The sequence below is a fragment of the Aythya marila genome (genome assembly GCF_965140915.1).
Source record: "Aythya marila genome assembly, chromosome: 2".
In the NCBI taxonomy this organism is placed as follows: Eukaryota; Metazoa; Chordata; class Aves; order Anseriformes; family Anatidae; genus Aythya; species Aythya marila.
This window is the reverse complement of record NC_139043.1, coordinates 129,300,555-129,320,247: the sequence shown is the minus strand read 5'-3', so window position 1 is coordinate 129,320,247 and position 19,693 is coordinate 129,300,555. Positions and strand designations below refer to the sequence as shown.

Sequence of the window (19,693 nt, the reverse complement as noted above, 5' to 3'; positions counted from 1 at the left end):
CTCATAACAAGAGGCAGGTGTTCCAGCCTCTGCTTCACACAGCAAGTTCTCGTAACAAGTTGATAACAAGCCCAACAGGCCTCGCACAATTAACCAAAGGTCTGTGGCCTGTTATTAGCATTATTTTTTCAAAAACAAAATTACCTATACAACATTACAGTGCACATTTGGGGGTTCAGAACAAGCTGATACTGAAATCAGGTTAGTAGCTTCTGTTGTCACTTGTGCTACCTGACTCTGCTTTAACTACTGTGAGTTGCAAGGTGGGAAGAAATAGCTCCACCTGGTGTATCAACAAATATGACATTATAATTACTAACCATAGCACCAAGTACTTCCAGGGATAGTGCAGTAAAATTAACATTTAGGGGCTTCTGAGCCCTTAAGTGAAATAGATGAGGATGTTTAAGTCTCCATCATGTAAATGTTAGAACAGTCATATTAGCATAAGGCTTATGACTTCTAAAGCCTGGTTAGAAGCCACTTGCTGCAACGAAGGCAGATTAAACATTTTCAGGTAAATTATTGGATCTCTTATTACAAGAATCTCTATCCAGATGAAGGAAACCTTAAAGCTTGTCTTAACATATTTTTGTATTCTTGTATCTAGAAAATCTTATTTTTACATTCTTTTATTAAGAACATTAATGCCTCATTCATATGATGATGTCAGTAATAGATCAACTCTGATCTAATTTCACAGAAGAGTAAAAAATAACCAAAGGTTAGAAAAAATATTTATTATGAAAACACTATATAAATATTTGTCTGATTCCCAAACCTTCAAAATTCTTCACAAAGACTTATTCTCTGGAAGCACTTCAAAGCAAACAAGGAAAAAAGTGCACTGTAGTGCATTTGTTTAAATTAATACACTTTTTAGTGTATATATTAATGAAGGACAACTCTCAAATATAAGGCATAAAGCTTCAAAGATCCTGTTGAATGTCGCTCAGAGCAGATGTAATTCGTCTGATTTTATTTTCCATGGCTTTTTTATTGTTTGCCATTTCCTGTAGAAGCTGACGCATTTCTTCTTCGACACAGTAAACCTGAAAGCACATACAGATCAAATATAATTCTTGCTTTTCCTTAATACACCAATGAACATGTAATCTTGCCAATTTTTAACGCTGATAAGAAATGGAGGAGTTCCATGCTTATGGAACTTAGAGAACTTGTTTTAAACTTTATATTACGGAAAGAAAATATTTATGACTACTACTACAGTTAAATATACAAGTATTTTCTTAAGGAGCTAGATAAACCACCACCAATAAAGACATGACAGGACAAAAATCTCTGAATCAGAAAAAGTCGATGGCATATGGTATAAGACAGTTAAATAAGTATAGCAATTTTGCCAGTAAGCAGAATTTGCAATAGCAGAATTTTGTTTAAAAACGTATTAATTTACTAGGAGATTGCTAGTAATGTATCAAAACTAAAATATCTACTTGTATAGAAAAAGTACGAGTCTGTCACATCTAGAAAGAATGCAATATATAGCAACAGAAACAATTGTTCACACAGGCATGGGTGAGTTAAATGGAGTATCTGGTATAATAAACATTCCTTATCTATACAGGCAAAAATAATGGTAGGGTATCGATTAGTAACAGTGATGCAGTGTACAACTTTGCTTGAACACAGAACCCCATGACAGTACAGTTCTAGGTATTCTCTTAGTGTGCAAAGAACGATAAAATACAAGTAGAATAAACATTTATCTAGTATCAAAATTACTTTTTCATTTGCTGCTTCAATTTGTTTTTGCTTTTCATTTGCCAGCTGCACTAGTTCTGCCTCATGAGCTGCCAACACTGACTCAAGTTGTTTTCTAAAAGCATCATCCATTTCGTGAAGCTTCTCCATAGCAATCCTAAAAAATAAAGAAAGGTACACTCTTAAAAACAACCAAAAATATTAAGTATTTTGCTTTGTCTAATTCTACGTTTCATTAAGGATTTACCAACACAGGAACAAAGACAGTTATTTCAGTATCTGACTTCAGAAGATATCTTGTTTTCTCCAGTGCATGCTCTAGTTTCATGCACCATATTTAGGGCTTCTGGCATTCTGCTTAACAGAAGCAGTTAATCACCAATAGCTGAAACATTTAATCACTAGCAACAATGCAAAAATTCAGACTTGCTACTGCCAACATGGCTAAGAGCTCCATATGTTTTCAAACACTGGCTTATCATACTTTTGCTTCCTGAGAAAAAAATGACTAGACTATGAGATCCTGTAGACTGCCTGCAGGCTTGAGTTTCACACAAACAAAATAGTGTCTACTTCACTGACACTCCTTCACATTTCCTTGATTCCAAGCAATTTGTGCTTTTAGGCGATAATTCTAAAATCTGCAGTAACAAAGCAAAGCAACTTATTCCACTACGGAATTAATTTACACCAAATTTTTGAAACAAAATAATTATTTTGGATAAAATTTCAGTTTCGTGACTGATTTTGCAACCATTCCAAAGGTGTAACCATTTGCAACCATTGCAATTGTGTAACCATTTGCAACCATTTCTTCAGGTGTAGTTGCTGTTTTTTTTTTGTTTGTTTGTTTTTTAAATCAGACTTGACTATCAAGGTATTTTCTTTGATTTATTTCTTTGATTTATTAATCAGATGACCTTTCTTAATTAAAGAGTGCTTAATAAAAGCATTTAATTTAAAAAGCAAAAAAACTTAACCACATTTTACTAAAGGAATGGCCTAGGATGACTATTTCTGCTAGATAAATCTGCAGTCTTACTAATTAGCTAGTCTTCTCTTAAGAATAGTTGAGAAGAAGAAGGAAAAACAAGAGAAAGGGGGCTAAAGTACAAATCCTACTACCAATCTAAGCTTATCACAGGCAGTGTTCTACCATATTTCTCCATAACGCCGGAAGTCAAGCAACTGAGCATCACCTACATCCTAGGTCATTTTCTGGGGTATGGATATTGGTTTCCAGACTGTTACAGACTGTGAGCCTGTGCCTCAAGTGCATGATGATCTTTACTGCATGACTCCGGACAGCACACGATGACTGTATACCTGTCACTATCACATAAGCATACTAAGGAGGCATAAGTGTAGGCTCTAATAGTTTTCAAACCAAATGGGAATATAGCTAAAAAGTATATAGAACAAATACCGTAACTGAATGTCAGGTTCCATGTATTAAAGTTGCCTGTATAGCAAGAATTATTTCTACACACACTGTTCACTGGAAATGAGCTCATCAAGTACTTAAAAAAGCATTGTGCATTCTGTCACTGTATAATAAACATTTTGTATACTTATTAGGACTTCAACTCTATAGTAACTGAGCAGTCACAAAATATACTATTAGTGTTAAGGTTTTCACCTCTGAGTTTGAAGACTTTTATTTCTCTCTTCGATCAGCTTCTTCTCTTTGGTATCAAAGCTCTCTTTCATGTGTTTAACTTGCACCTCCAACTGACTCAACAGCTCCCCTTTACCTTGCCACTTCTTTTTCAGTGCACTGAAAACACATATGTTTACAATGAATGCAGATGCCACTTTTTATGAGGACAGAGAAAAGTTTTTCATGTTTCCATTTTTCCTCCCCCTCCCCAATTTCTGTGGGTTTTAATAGCAAGTTAGTACTCTATGAACAAAAAAACCTTCATGGAAATTCTGTATACAATTATGATCCCAAAGAATTATAGTCAATTATGTGCATCACCTGTGTGCTTTCTTAATGTCATCAAGTTCTACTTCTTTTTCTTCTAGCTGTTGCTTTAATTGCTCTTTTCTTTCACTTTGCCTTTCTAATTTTTCCATTAGCTCTTCAAATTCAACAGCTTTTTCATCCAATTGCACTTGTAAAACCTTCTGAGCTTTCTTATTTTCTTCATGCTGCTTTCTCATTTGTTGATCTTTTTCTTGTAAGCTCTTTAAGAAACATTTCAGAACACAAAAATGCCCTCCAATTTCAGAACACAAAAATGCCCTCCAATTTCAACTGTTACCCTTAAAAAAAGGGTGTTTAGTCTATGCTAAACAGAACAAAGCAGAATGATGTGATTAATAAGCTAAAGTTTTAAGTCTCTGAATGAGATGAATGGAATAAACTGAGCAAAACATAGGAGCTGCTCTGTTAAAACACTGACTTACACAAGCAGAAGAGATATTTACGTTGCAAAATAAACTTGACACAAATTTCGTTTTTTTTTTTTTTCTAGTAACACAGGAAGAAGTCTTATCCTAGTCTTTTCCTCTCTCACAATCATTATCAAGAACAATGAAGCGAGGCAAAGAGAAGACAATCTGTACAAACTCAACATTTCCACACGTTAAGTTAGTACAAGGCCCTCTTCTGCTCCCAGTGAATCAATTGTCACTGACAGCCTAATCATACTTTCTGAGTAAAACTAGGAGTGCAGAGCCAGCTTTCATCAGTCTTTACCATAACTTTTACCACAAGTCTTAATTTTAAATAAGCACATTAATTATCACACATCCAACTTACTTCTTTTAATCGCCTAATTGTTTCCGTCTGGTCATCCACTATCTTGTTTTTAATTCTTATAGTATCACTGTCCTGTTCCTTTTGCTTTTTTAATGTCTCAATCTCGTTTGTTAAAACCTCAATTTTTGCCTCCAGCTTTCCCCGATCTTGAGAAAGATGAGCTCCTGGATAAAACAGGATATTTGTACTACAACACTCTGTTAACAGGTAACTTCAAGATCTGTTTTTTTGTTTGTGTTTTTTTTTTTTTTTTTAATTTTATTTCCTTTCCATTGACATTACAATACTAAACGAACACAATCACTTCAATCTGCAAGCAGAAAATACTTTAAAGGAATGCAGAACTAAAGGTTGGTATTTTATCCTTTGAAAACGTGCCTAACAAAAAATGAACAGTAATTGTTACACACACAGCCAATCTCAAAGAACCCACAAGATGGTGCTAAGAGTCACATGAATCAGGGGGAAAAAAAAAAGGCAAAGCCTTTTTTCACCCTGTATTTAATGCACCATTGTTTATTTTTACAAGTAGTCTACTGAAATTTTCACATTGGACTTCTGATAGACATGCAGTGTTAAATAACACTACAAACACATCCTTTCATAGCTTTCTATCTAAAAGTGTTTTGTATAACATTATGGCATTTCTATTTTGACATTTTGGGGATGTAGAATATAACTAAGTGTATTCACAACTAACACAACTGCAGTTAAAGTTCTCATAAACAGCCTGTATACAACAGATCTATTTTTCCATGTCATCTTTACAACTGGTTAAGATAAACAAGACATCCAAACACCCTCTTATGATTACAGATATATTAGGATGTTTACTTGAAAAGTATGATACTGAACACCAGCATTTTTATTGCAATAGAAAGAATAATAATAATAAAAAAAAGTTTTACCCTGTTGTGCCAACTCCTGCCCCCATATTTTCCTTTCCATTTTTAATCCATCAATAACAGATTCCTGGGCAGTCAGCTGAGAAATAAGTTTTCCATTTTCCTTCTTCAGAAGTTCCACCTGAACAGCCTTTGCTTTGTCCTGCTCAATCACAGTTTCAAGTTCTTCAGTTCGGCACTGTATGAATATTCATTCAGGGAATGGGAAAAGAAAATAAGATCCTTTAAAATAAGTATTCAAAATTTCAATCAATGCTAGCCACCCAGGAAAGTATTACTGCAAATTAAATGAACTGAGGAATATTCTGCTTGCCTATAAGCTTCTACCTGATTTAAAAAAAACCCTCTTCCCATTAATGAGACACAAACATTTGCTTCAAATAGAAATACTTAAATCCCAGAAAATTGTTTATAAAGCTGTTTTCTTAAATAGCCATCTTAAATTATTAATGCCATTATAAAAATCCATTTACATATTGTAAATGTGCAAGTCAGAAACTTTTGCTGTCATTGGTTCTCTTAAGACATTAAAAACCAATCCAAAAGACAAATGAAGCTGTGATGTTTTTGAACTTCCCACAATAAAGATTTATCTTCAATTCCACAAGTTTTTGGTTTATATATTCCTTGTGTTTAATATTACTATAACTGTATTTTGTTTTTCAGCAACAAACATCACTCATTGGCAGAATCATGTTTTGTTTGGACACCACAATAGTAATGTGTAGCAAGGAGATTAAAAACAGCTGTGCAGGGGCAGTTATGTAGGACAGGCTGGATACATACATCCACTGGATTACACTTCAAAGTTGTTGAACAGTTAGTTATGTTCCTAAGACGCTTAAGAACTATTTGTGGATAACAGTACTATGCTGTACTAGGACAGATTAGTAGTATAAGTTAAAGCAACCATGTCCATGGTATGTAATATTAAAATAAGGCAATTAGCAGGTAAGAACTAATATTGATAATTTTGTTTACCTCTCAGAGGTATTATGCAGATAATGAATATGCTGCTACAATGGAATATTTAAGCAGTTTCAATTTTACTTCACATACAGTGTCCACCTAGTATTTTAGCTGCAGAACCATATTTCATTATCTTGCATTAATACCCCTGACCTTTTGTAAATTAAGGTTTTTAAATCTCTGTTTAGAGTCACTACTATATTACATATACACCATTAGTGCTCATCGGGGGGGGGAAGAACTGCACTTTCTCTAAATACATGAATGACTCTGGATTTTGCTATAAGGGTACCATAGTGTTTGTACCTTTATGTTTGCTGTGGCTTCCTGATTTGATTTCATTAATTCTGCAATCTTTGCTTTCTGTTCTTTCACTATACTTGTCAAGTCTTGGATCAGACTTGTCATCTCTTTTTCCTTTTGTTGAAGATGAAAGAGGGTTTGTTGATGTTCAACTAGATCAGCAGCAGCATTTTCAAAATTCTCTTTAACCTAAAATTTGATAAGAACTCTTAATACTAACATTTGAGAATAAGCATGCATACATGCCTATAAATGTCATCTTATTTTCAAATAAAGGAAGAAAGTAAGTTTAGAAACAATAATGTGAAATTAATCTTCATGGAAGCATAGGAGGCAGACCAGAAAAAAGCAGAGCTCAAAAGACAGAAGCACACTCTAAATTGTATGAGGTAAAACAACATTTAAGATCTGGAAAGAAGAACTTACAAGGAAAAAATTCAGAATTCAGTTTTAAGAGAGAGATTTGAAGGGTGAAAATAACACTGATTTAAAATGAAGAAAACCCAATTTAAGACAAAACATTTAAAGTTGTATTTATTTCTCTTACCATTTAAAATAACATCAACACTAGCCATAGAAGTTATCTAAGGAATTCAGTACACAAATTTTGATTTTGAATTTCAAAAATCAATTTTGAATTCAGTTTTCAATTTTGAAACACTAGAGAGCTTAATTAAATATACTAATGTACACGTAGCTATAACCTTCTTATCAAGAGACAACAGGACTTTTTACAATAATATATTCTAATAGAAAAGGATTTTTTTTTTTAAAAGACTACCAGATAGAAGTTTTTTTAATTTCTTTTCATTAACTTTTATTTATGAACAAAAAACGCATTTTTTGCTGTGTGTATACTGACAGCATTTAGTATCTAGGTTTTCATTATGGATAATTCAAGGTTTACTAGTATATTTACGAGGAATCCTAGTATTTTATGTGAAGAATCCTTGGAACAAACACCTTAAGAATCAAAAGAATACGACACGTTTAAGAGCACTTAAACAACAGCTCTGTCTAGTTTGAGATCAAATGTTCTTGTGAGCTTACCTCTTTAAACCTTTTCGCTTCAATAGTTAAAGCTAAACGAAATTCATCTTCTAACTCTGTATACTTCTGGTTTAACATATTAATTTTCTCCTGAAATTCTTTAACACGCTGTTCATGCCTCTGCTCCTCTTTAGCCACTTCTTTTGACAAAGCATCTTGAAATTCAGGTCCATGTAAAGCAACTCGGGTTTCAAGTTCTTTCCTGGAGTTACCAAGCACATGCAAGAACTACAGAGAAAAGAACTACAGTATCTCACAAAGCTACTTCAGTTGGTTTCCTTACGATTTTTAGTAACAAAAATTTTACTAGCAAAATGATAAATTATATAATAAAGGGAATATGTTCCTTAGTTTCACTGACAGATCACAGTCTTCTGTGACAGTGGCCTTGGGATAGGAAAAAGCGCATTAACTACTACTACTACTACCACCACCACCCAGAGAAAGGAACAACTTCACTTTTTAATTCAAACTTTTGTAGGAATTATCCAGTTATTCTTTTGCTGTTAGCTAGTGTTTGTTTGCTTTGCAGTTAACAAGGAATCACAAAGATCTGGAAAACATGGTAAATCAGGAAAACTATTGAAACCACAGGAAAAACAGACACCCTCTCCTGCATTTATTCTCTTCTCCTTCCTTACCAAACAACTGTTACTCCCCACTCAGACCCCAAATTTGAGAAGTAACAGCAATCTAAACAACAACATAAAGAGCTTCAGTATATAAAAAAAGAGCTCCTTCCTGAACGGGAACATCCCCATAAGAGAATGATGAAGAATTACCCTGCACTTTAAGACTACTCTCTTCAACTGCTTTAATGCAAAAACAAGCCTGCTGTCCTTCACATTAAATCTTCTGGAGATTTATAAGGGAACGATCAAAAGGTCTCAAAACGTAGCTATGAGATCTTTCCATCTTCCATTACCTTGACATTCGAATACACGTAATCTTGAAGTCTAGCATGTGTTACCAGCTTTCTTAAAAAAAAAATAAATCAATAACCTTCCTCAAATACTAGTATAGAAAACACCACGACTTGCTTTAGTTTGTACACATATTTGATTGTACTAGCTCAACAATATAGAACTTCTGCTCAAGTACTCTTCAAAAAAGCAAACTTGGAAGGGAAAGGGGAAAAACAGCCAATCAAGCCACCCACCCACCCACTCACACTAACACAAGATGCTATAGAAGCTGACAATTTGGGCAATGCTTTGTATTACTTAAGTATATGTAGACCTTCAGACAACAATTCAAATGTGATTTTAATTTTTACCTGATTGTTTCCTAGATTAAAGATCATGTATTTAAAACACAAGAGGGTTCAGCCATATAATAAGTCAAGAATATAAGAACAGAAGGACTGTAAGAACATTTGCCTACATGATCTTGCAAGTCAGGAGTCTAAAAAGCTTTGAAGACATCCTTAAATAGGCATGGGAATGTGTGGGAAGACATCTACTTTTTTTTCCTGTTTTAAACAAAGCACATATCTCCCATTAAAAACAAAAAGCCACCCACATGGTTGGGAGAACACATTCAAACAAAACATTTGCAACGCTAACATCTCTATTAACTTGTTGGGAAAATAAAATAGAAGATCCCATACCTTTGTTCTTGTTCTTTTAATATAAGAAGTTCATGTAGTTGTTTTACCTTCTCCCTCTGCTGTCTAAGAGATATTCGGAGTAACTGTACTTCTCTTTCATTTGCTGATGCTTTAAGTTCTGCTTCTTGCACGTGTTTCATCTGTATAGAATTCATAAAAACAAGAGGAACAAGATTCTTAAAACTATCATCTATTCTTTAGATCTTGTACTAGAATAAAAATGAGCAGGTGCTTTAATAAAAGCATCATGCATGTCTACCCAGGCCGTTATGTTTACATCATGCTCCAAAACTGACAGTATTTTCACAAGATTTTATGGAATTTTATTATGTTACCTCCCCAGGCAAAAGATATTTTTTACTTAATAAACTGTTACATGTGCAGAAATTGAAGACTAAATGTTTAAGATCTAAGTGTTAGCTTATCTTACTACAAAACAAAAAAGCTCTCATAGTAATACCTGTATTGGTTTCAAGCAAAACATTTATAGTTGTATTTGGTATCACTATTTTTCTTTAAACACTCCAAATCCAAACATCTTAAATCTTACAGTTTAAAGTTGCTGAACAGAGCTGCTTTCTAGTGATTTTACACAAAATGGAGATGCAGTATAAATAGCAGATGGAATACTCCACTTTTTCCATGAAGCATTCATGAAGAATTCTGTTCTAGAATCTGAAGCCTTTTACATAAAAAAAAAAAAAAAAAGAAAAAAAATCCTTGCTGTCTTGGCAAGCAGAAAAAAATAAAATAGTTATAAAAAAAGTTTTAATTACTCATGAAATGGTAATTGAGAATCAAGATGCTTCAGAAGTTACACTGCTACAGAAACAGTGGAAGTGATGTTAACGCTGGTATTCTCACTCCTTAGAAGTGTTTCATGAATTCACCTCATTAGTTGTGTGCTCAAGTGGCATTAATAACTTAACTACCCTGTCAATCTGTCCTCCTAAGCAAAGCAATGGACTCAGCACCTCTCTCCAAATTCTGTACTAGCACAATTCTAATCTGTTTGCTTTCAAGAGTAATGAAGCTGTGAAAGGTTAATAGACTACAAGATTACTTTATGCATTAGTTATCTAATGGCAGAACTAAACACAATCAAGACAACCTAGTTTAATTTCCAGCTCCCACCAGAAACAAACAGAAAATTCAACCTCCACAAAACAAGATGCAAAACAAAATGATTTTCTTTCTGAATTCCTTCAAAATTCTCCTTTCAACTTCATATTTAACTATCAAAATCTAAAAAAAATAAAGAAAAGCTATACAGCATATCCTATTGAGTTAGAAAAAACATTATTAAAGGAGACAGCAGCCACTGGAAGCAATATGTGCTTCTGCATAACTTTCAGTTTTACAGTTTATATGCTAACTTCAGCTGTATGAATACCACTGTACTATTGTGAGGCATGTGTAAGAAAACAAATCTCCATGTTCTAAATGAGAAAGAGCATTTAAAGAGCATTTAGACGCAGCCCACTGTATCCCTCTTGTTTTGTGGATGAAAGGAGGTAATTGCCTCCTAAATTGAAAAATAATAAAAAAAATAATCAAATGAGAACACTTGCAAATTTAAACAGTGAGAGAAAACAGGGTAAAAATTCAGACGCATGGAATCTTGAACCCTTTAAAGAAATAATCTAGTCATGCTGACTGAAAACCTTATACAGTGACTGCATAGAGAAATGATAATTTACCACTGATGGCAGTAAGCGTCTTGCTTGGAAGATACTAGCCTATACTATAAGAAAGCTCTATAAAGTATTCTAGAATTCATTATTCCTAGAGTTGATGAAATAAAGAGAAGTTATATTAAATCTGTTTGTTCAAAATGAGGATTTGGCTGTATGCACACTCCCCAGTTCTCTGCTTACTTTTTGGGTATCTGATTGACAGAACTGAGCACCATACACTGGCAGTTCAGAGACTTTTGAGGATGGATTTATTAAGATTCAGTTTCTGTAAGTGGACGCATTCGGAAACACAAATGAGCTGATATACAAATATATTCTAACAAAAAAAAATAGTGGGGGAGCTGCATTTAGCCACTGAAAATTCACCAATGAATTACTCAGTCAGAAACAGTGGCATATAAGAATAAAAAACAGAACTACAAGCAAATAAATACTCCAAGCAAACAAACAAAAAAAAAACACAACAGAGTTTTAAAATCAATTTTCTTTGGTTATGATTAAAAGCATTTAATTTTTAACCAACAAAACAAACAGAACCATCAGGTTTCTCTCTCATTAGTACTATAAAATCTTTATTGATTTCAGCCACATTTTAAAAAATTTTTCTCCTTTCTTTGTATCTTCAGAAAGGTATCAATTCTTAGTCTTAAGTACATAAGACTTGTTCTCTTTTATCTTAAGAACATGCCACATGACATTTCTATTACTAAAGACATTAGTTGACAATTAAAATGGATGCTTGTTATTAACTACCACAATGTAGAAAAAACAGCTTAACTGTGGAAAACTAAGACTGCAGTCTAAAGTCGCGTTTATTAATACCTACCAGTATAGTAGCTATCCAGTTTGAGTATTATTTACTCATGAAAAATATTTACCTCTATTGCTCGTTGCTGCAGTCTCTGTGTCTCCATCTTGGAGAGTGTTTCTTCTAAAGCTTGCATAGCCTTCTGATGTTCTGCTTCTTTATTTTTTGCTTTATTTAACTCATTAGTAAGTCTTTCAGTTTCACCTTTCAGCTGCTGGATGTCTGCTTGTAGTCTTGTTTTAGCATCTCTCTCTTTCAGTATCAATTCCTTCAACCTGAGAATAAACGCAATCAAGTTGCATGGCAAACATTTTTTAATTTAGTCAATTATGGCAACATTTATTAATTGGCGTAGCACTGCATCTTGCACTTCTTTGCATTACTGCACTGAGCTTCATTTTAACTGAAAATGAGCTGAAGACCACCTCATTAATAGGTCATTAAGGAAATTACATTCCAAATATCATTTTGCTTAATATTTAAGTTGTACCTACAGTATCAATTTCTGATTTGATACTTTTCTTTCAAAAACTTAGCTCTTCTATAGAAAATATTAGAATAGCTAAGGACATTTAAATCTCAGAAGGAATAAAATAATAGTCATATCCAAAATGGCAACAAAGAAAGGTGGGAAGGGAACCTGGAGAAACAAGGAGAAAAATGGGAAATAGAATGAATCATAGAATGGTTTGGGTTGGAAGGGACCTCGGAGATCATCTAATTCTAGCCCCCCTGCCATGGGCAGGTGCACCCCCCACCAGACCAGGTTGCTCAAAGCCCCATCCAGCCTGGCCTTCGACACCTCCAGATATGGGGCATCCACAACCTGTGCCAGGGCCTCACCACCTTCGTAATAATCACAGTCAACCATCGATAGTAGCTCAGGACGCACTTGTAAGCAAACGCACCTGATCCACAAGGTGCAATTGAGAAAGACAAACATAAGAGACATCTCTGAACAAAGTATTGTTTGTTGACAACTACGTTAGAAGAGAGAAATTCTGAAAAATAGGAAGAAGTTGTTCAGAAATTGAAGGATTATGATAGTGGTCTATATGAAGTCACACTAGACCTGACCTGCACAACACACTGTCTACTCGCCAACTCTGGCCTACCAAAAACTTTTGTGCATACATGGGAAAAAAAGCCAGTGTGTATAGGTGGAAAAAGAACTTGGGAATTGCAAGCTTCAAGTATGGCATAACACAAAATACAGTTAACTAGACCTTCAGCTGAAAGTACAATTACAACACAGATTAGTTAGAAAGTAGAGGGCTAGAACTGGAATTCAGTGGCATACTGTTACAATTCTGAGACACAAAGAGGAAGACGTGGACACTAAGCACTGACAGAAATTTCTTGTTTCCCTCTTTCTTCTTGAGCAAGCATTGACAACCTATCAGGTCTTGCCACATACTGGATTTATAGCAGAGCTGCAGAAAGGAATTTCATTAGGCAACACAGATGTTTGAACAGAACTTCATGACGCATCATTTTTCAAGTATAGTTTTTTAAACCTTTTCTCATTTCTTGAGCCTATAAACTCAATTACAGAAGAAAATGCATATACTACAGCACTTAATTTCCCTACCTCTCTGTAGTATATACAGCCATACTCTGAATATTCTTTTCTTCTTTTGCATGTTTCTGTAGTTCTTTGACATGCTCTGTTAACTTCTTCTCTGCTTGTTCTGCTTTCCACCTCCTCTCTTTCTCCTGATCCAGTTCCTGAATCAGCGCCTTAGCAAGAAGTGGTAAGCATCAACTTATTTGGAAATACTCATACGTAGCCAAAAATGTTGAACAATATTCATAATTGTACAACAAGGTTACTTGGTCTTCCTTGAATCAAGAGAAAAGTTCAAGCGATATGCCCCCCTTCCTCCCCAAGTAAAATCAAACAAATTATCTTACAGTTGACACTATAAAGAGCTTCACTATTTTTACCATTTTTAATAGCTATCTACATATAATTATTTTTGTCACCTACAATTTTAGAGTTCCACCAGGAGACATACATTTGACTTCCAGAAAAGACACGCTCATACTTGAAATGATGCAAAACATACTCTGTATGTGGATTCCTCTGTGGCATTTGAATTCATTTCATCCACTTTTTCTAAATTGCTCTGTCTTCCAGTTAGTATTTCAGCTCTTCTTCCCACTACTTCCAAATCTGGAGCATCCGATGATGAATTGAGGTTAGAGTCTCTCTGATGGGAATGAGGATACTTTGAAGAACTCCTCTCTTCCCTATAATGGCATGGGATCAAGATATACTTAACATGCAGAGTTTAAACATCTCTTCAAACACCATCATAAAAAGTGCAAGGGATTCAGATATGTAACTGTAAAAGTATAGAAGCTAAACAATACAGTTCAAAGCCACCTAGAAAATAATTTATAAGCATGTCATGAAGCAAGCAGCTAAACTCAAATCTTCAGTTGTAAAAATATGCAGTACTGGTAGGTGCTATTGGAAATACATCTTATGATCAGATAGATAGGAAAGAGTTTTTGAAGAAGCAGAGCAGCTGACTAATGTAGTCCAACTTATATCATCTTCTGTTGCTCACTTCTGATATACACTATATAATCAAACAAATTACTATAATATCCTCAGTGTCAGCACAAAAATTGGACAGTTGTATTTTTTATGACTGTTCTGACATCATGATTTTTTAAAAATTTGACTCAAGCAGCGATGCATTTTCATAATGAAATTCTGTTGCTATAATTTAAAAAGATAAAATATAGATGAAAAAGTTTTTCTGAATTCTCGGTTCAATTTCCTTTTTACCTAAAGACTCACATGAAATGCTCATACAGGGAAATGACCGACTGAATGAAGAACAAATTTCAAAAAATTAAATAACACGTAGGCATCATTTCTATACAAGTACAAAGATGTGTTACCATTTCAAAATACAAGGCACATAAAAGACTAATACTGAAAAATAAGGATGCAAGATTTTATATAAACAGTCAGACTAAGAAAAAAAGGGGCTTGGACATTTATCAGCTGGGCCAGCTAACAAGTATTTCATTTTATTTCCGCAACTCCCAAGAATAAACTTCAGAAATTTGACACAATTGTTTTCTTAATCAATAAATTTGTTGTAAAGCCTTAGTAGCTAATGATTTTTAGGGGCATTATTAACAGGAAACTAGTTTATTCAACCTAACACTTTCATAAAATATTTCAGGACAAACTACATTCTCCCTGACAATGTTCAGCTTAGTTATTTTTTCCTTTATAGGGCAAACGTGGACATACCTGTTAGTTACCTTGCTTTTAGGATGATTTGAATGACATCTAGTAGATAAGGTAGTTCTACGGTAAGTAGGGATCTTGCTTCTTTTCACAACCTTTTTATTGCTCTCTTTCCCACTCTCATGATCGCTCTCAGAAGTTGGATCTGTGTCTCTTTTAGGTTTAAGAACATTTGGAGGGGCTTCCCTTCTTGAGGCTTCAGATACCTACGAACAAATCGAGATTTTATTTGTACGTTTTACAATGTCTAATTAACTAAATTCTAACACTTTTCTAGATGTTGTTTTTGTAAAGCTAACACTTACAAAATAATTTTCATTAAGTAGATAATTGCTTCTAAACTACTCCTTCCATCCTTGCTAAAACAATTCAATGATTTAGATATAACAAATCCAACAGAACTGCATGCTTGCAATATGTAATTGTATCTTTTTGAAATGCCTGAAGTTTCTTAAAAAATGATCAGGCATAGAAGCTTGGTGCAAAATGTAAAACACAGTACAAAAAAAGTAATTACATGTTTGCAAGGCACAGCATAAACTGTTATCAAAGTACATGAAAATAAACCTGACAAACATATCAGACCAACTTGACCTATTACTTAGCAAAATAAACTTCTACAAACTCTATAATGCAGCTGTTTTGCTACATTTCATATTTCACTCAAGTTCAATTACATATAGTGATGGCTTTGGAGTGGGGAAAAAAACAGAAAATTGTTTTCTGTATTCTATGTAATATATTACGATCAGATAGTTCTTCCAATCACATATACTAGTTTTTAGTCACTACAAAAGTTTCCATAATTCAAAGTTCAATCTCCAGCTTTAAAGTGTTGTGTTTGTTTTTTTTAAAAACTTACTCTCAGTTTTTCAACATTACTAGATACACGTTAGTATGAAGTCAGCACACACATAACCAGTATAAATCATATGTCTGTCATGGTGAACTTTTGCAGTATAATGAAGTACATCTAATTTTATGAACAAAACTTTATGTGCAATCATAGAAAAAAAATCACCTTCTGCAGTATTTCTGAAATTTGATCTTCTATTTTTTTAATCCTCATCTCACTCTGTATTTTATCAAGTATGGCCTTCTCTGGTTCTGAAGATGAAACAAGCTCTGTAGAGGAGCTGACAGAACTTTGTGCTGGTACTTTTGTACGCTGACGAAAATATGCTAATGCCTGGTCGATATGTGGTGTCACCACTGGTAACGCAACGTCATTCTGTCAAAAGGAAAGACAACCCCTGTAACATTAATGAGTTGCATGCAGTATAAAAAAATAAAATCTATCAATTTTAAATTCAGTACACACAAACTATGGCACCTGATGTTTGGATGAAGGGGACCCAGGTGAAACCAAACAGTCCAAAATGTCTTCTAAACATTGCAAATTGTTCAAATTTCCTTCTGCCAGGTCGACTGGTTCACCATAAACACTTACTCCATCTAGAACCATCAGCTGGGGCAAACTCTGAAGAAGAGTTTCTCTATAACCTTAAGGAAAAGACTGGATTGAAATTAATCTCAAAAAAAAAAAAGGGGGTGAAAAAAGGACTTGTAGTGTATTTTAGGTACCTTGTCATCATTGAAAAAGTAGTGAGTTATCTACAAGTGCCTCACCAATCCCCTACTCATAAAGGCTTTCAACAGAAAACATTATAAAACAACAGAACTGGGAAGGCGCCTGCACAGCCCTGGTCTACACTGAGATTTCCCAACCACTACCGGCAGTTGCAAAGACAACTTTTTCATATAGACCTACTGCACCAGAACAACTGGTGCAAATGCAATGATACACAAATGTAATGAAAAGCAAGTTCTGAAAGGACTACCCCTAACTCTGTCCTTTTTCAGTGAATGAAAATGCTACTTATATTAACAACTTACATGCAGTGTCTTACAATCTGCCTGTCACTGCTTACTGATGCTGTGGGAAAAGGAGGAAAGGTTAATAGTGCTTTTATCTCATCTTCCTCTTGCTGCAATTTGCTTTTTGTCCACCTCCTGCCTTAACCTAAAGTAAGAGTTAACCTTAAGGCACTTTATGTGCCTTAATCACGTAGTTGAACCTTATTAACGCGTACAAGATTTACAACTTTGAGAATATACTTTGAGCAAATAAAAGACTGCTCTATAGGAAACAAATTCATTTTGACAGAACTTCATTTGACAGAAATTTATTTTGACAGAGTGGCCAGCTTAAGAATGAATTTGCAAGCTTCAGAACCTGGTCAACAGTTTAAAGGAAATTACTGACCAATAAAGTTAGTAATTATCTACTACAAATCATCTACCTGATGTGAGATCCATACCTGCTGTCTGACAAACTGGATTGGTCTTTCCATTTTTTTCCAGTGTCAGATTGGTCAAACAGTGCAGCCCCTTTAAGCAGTGAAGTAAATGATTAATATCGTTTATGCAGTTGCTGTGAAGATCAATACAGCTAAGCTTATAACTGGTTCCGTGAAGGCACTGGAATCCTATAAGAAAAAAAAAAAAAAAAGGATTCCTGCTATGATTGTAGACTACAGGGGTTAGACCAAATTGCATCTTGTTGAAAAATATTCAGTAAACAGTACATCATAATTGGAAACAATGTACCAATGTTTGATAAAATAAATTTTAATAAAATAAACATGTTGCTCAAAGTTCCTTTTCATAACTTAGTTCATTAACAAAAGTTGTTACAAACACCCTTCAATTTCTACTACAAACTCCCTTCGTTCTACAGCTTAATATCTTAGTTAGAAACAATGACTGACCATTTCAACAAAAAAGATTTAGAATTTCCCCATCATACCCAAAGTTGTATTTTTATCCTATAAGAAGGGAAGATGGGAATCTTTTGGAAGCATCTTCCAGGAGCACTGGATTTTTCACTTTGGAAATAAGTTTAAAATGTTTACTGTACATTGCTGTGAACAGAACAGGGAGTTCAATACACTGACACAGTACTAAACCATGACACAGATTTGGCAAAATTTTGGCAAAATTCATACATTATACATATGACAATATCTCTTTAAGTTTTATTTCTCTAGCACAGTAAAGAAGTAAAATTCTGTTCTCTGCGAAAGGAGAAAATTCTGCTTTCTTCACCCATTTTACTTACAATACTTTTAATTCAAGTAAAGAACATAAAATCAAAACATTTGTTCATCAAATTAGTAGCTACAGTTACTGGGCTTCCAGATTTACTCAGTCCAGACTATTATAGATCATACACGTGAGAAAAATATAGCCTGTCTCCTTTTGTAAGCCATTACACATTGTTAAAAATAGAAATCTTCATGCTTCACAATTCTTGATGGGAATTTTACCCAACTACATCAGGTGCTCTGAGCAGTTACAATTTGTAAACCCACTGTTCAGCAACACCAGATGTTGCAGGCAGACATTTTTTTTTTTTACCCCTGTTCCCATGCAGCTAAACAGAAGTACCTATAAACTGCTATGGTCAAGTTTACAGACATGAAGTTCAGCCTTGCCAAACACATTAGAACTAATTCCAGTTCATGCACAACCCAGGAAAGAAGAAAATTTAAAGCTGCCGCCTCTATCAGCATTACTTAGTCAATCGCCTGAACTACTAGAAACCTCTGCAAATATACCTGGTCTTTTTTAATTGAAGTGATGCACATGCCCAGGCTACTTACCAGAGAGATCGTGTATATGATTATATGACAAATTCAGCGCAGTTAAATTAAAGAGCTTTTCCAGTCCTAAACAAAGTGAGGGAAAAAGAGAAAGTCAGATTTCGAGTAAAATGCTCTGCTTTGTCAAGTCAAGACTTGCAGAGTAAGTCAGTCTTTTAAAAAATCATAGCTACAAATTGTAACAATAAACTGTGATGATAATATAAAGGAAAAAGAGTCAGTTTTTCCTTCCATTCAAAGGCATCTTTCTATGATGTTTACAGACAGCACGCACATATTTTATAGTTTACACAAGGCTAGCAGTTTGTATTAACTCAGCAGAGCCTCAGCAGAGGCATGCTTCCCAGAAGGAAGCTTTACCACAGCTCTCAGAAAAGCTTCCTACGCTGCCAAACGGACTGAAACAAACACTGCCGACCCTCCACTTTCGTTATCAGGTTGCCGGACAGATTCAGGGTGCGCAGGCTCCCCAGGGCGCTCAGCCCCTCGATGCGGCGGATGCGGTTCGCGGACAGGTCCAGGTGCTGCAGGCCCCGCAGGCGGCCGAGCCCCTCGATCCTGGCGATGCGGCGGCGGCTGGCGTCCAGCGTCTGCGGCTCCGAGCCCCGGGCGACGTCCAGGAGGCTGCAGGGAAAGGCACCCGCCGTCAAGCCGGGCACGGCCACTGCTTCCCCTCGCCCCTCAGGGCCCGCTGCCCCCCCTCAGGGCGCCCCCCTCACCTCTGCCCGCCGCCCTCCGCCAGGCCGGGCTGCCCGGGGCCGCCCCGCTCCGCCGCCATCCCGCCGCCGCGCTTCGAACTTCCCTCCGCTCCTCACGGCGCCGTTACGACAGCCCTGCCGCAAAGCGCCGCCCCGCCCGTTGCCATGGGCACGGCGCATAGCGAGAAAGGGTCTGGTGGGAGGGGGAGAGGGCAGCTCGGAG

The 19,693-nt window shown here is 35.4% G+C and overlaps 1 protein-coding gene across 1 annotated transcript; it reads right to left on the bottom strand.

Moving 5' to 3' along the window:
* Window positions 1-704: 704 nt before the first annotated feature.
* Window positions 705-19,562, bottom strand: LRRCC1 (leucine rich repeat and coiled-coil centrosomal protein 1). The gene is made up of 19 exons (XM_082754314.1): window positions 19,492-19,562; window positions 19,191-19,396; window positions 18,773-18,838; window positions 17,429-17,596; window positions 16,441-16,610; window positions 16,129-16,338; window positions 15,111-15,313; window positions 13,903-14,086; window positions 13,425-13,573; window positions 11,904-12,108; window positions 9,329-9,468; window positions 7,720-7,921; window positions 6,673-6,858; window positions 5,401-5,575; window positions 4,493-4,656; window positions 3,707-3,915; window positions 3,365-3,502; window positions 1,747-1,882; window positions 705-1,052 (listed from the first exon to the last, which is right to left on the bottom strand). Exons 1-19 carry the CDS (start codon window positions 19,548-19,550, stop codon window positions 930-932), a joined length of 3,093 nt encoding a protein of 1,030 aa, XP_082610440.1. The 5' UTR covers window positions 19,551-19,562; the 3' UTR covers window positions 705-929.
* Window positions 19,563-19,693: the final 131 nt, after the last annotated feature.

Bases quoted from the DNA above. Each gene is read 5' to 3' on its own strand.
- LRRCC1 (XM_082754314.1), bottom strand. From the start codon at position 19,550: ATGGCGGCGGAGCGGGGCGGCCCCGGGCAGCCCGGCCTGGCGGAGGGC. The intron at 3,916-4,492 runs GTAAGTTGGATG...TGTTTCTTAAAG, and splicing joins CAATTAGGCGATTAAAAGAA to AGCTTACAAGAAAAAGATCA. The intron at 3,503-3,706 runs GTGATGCACATA...ATGTGTTTTCAG, and splicing joins GACATTAAGAAAGCACACAG to TGCACTGAAAAAGAAGTGGC.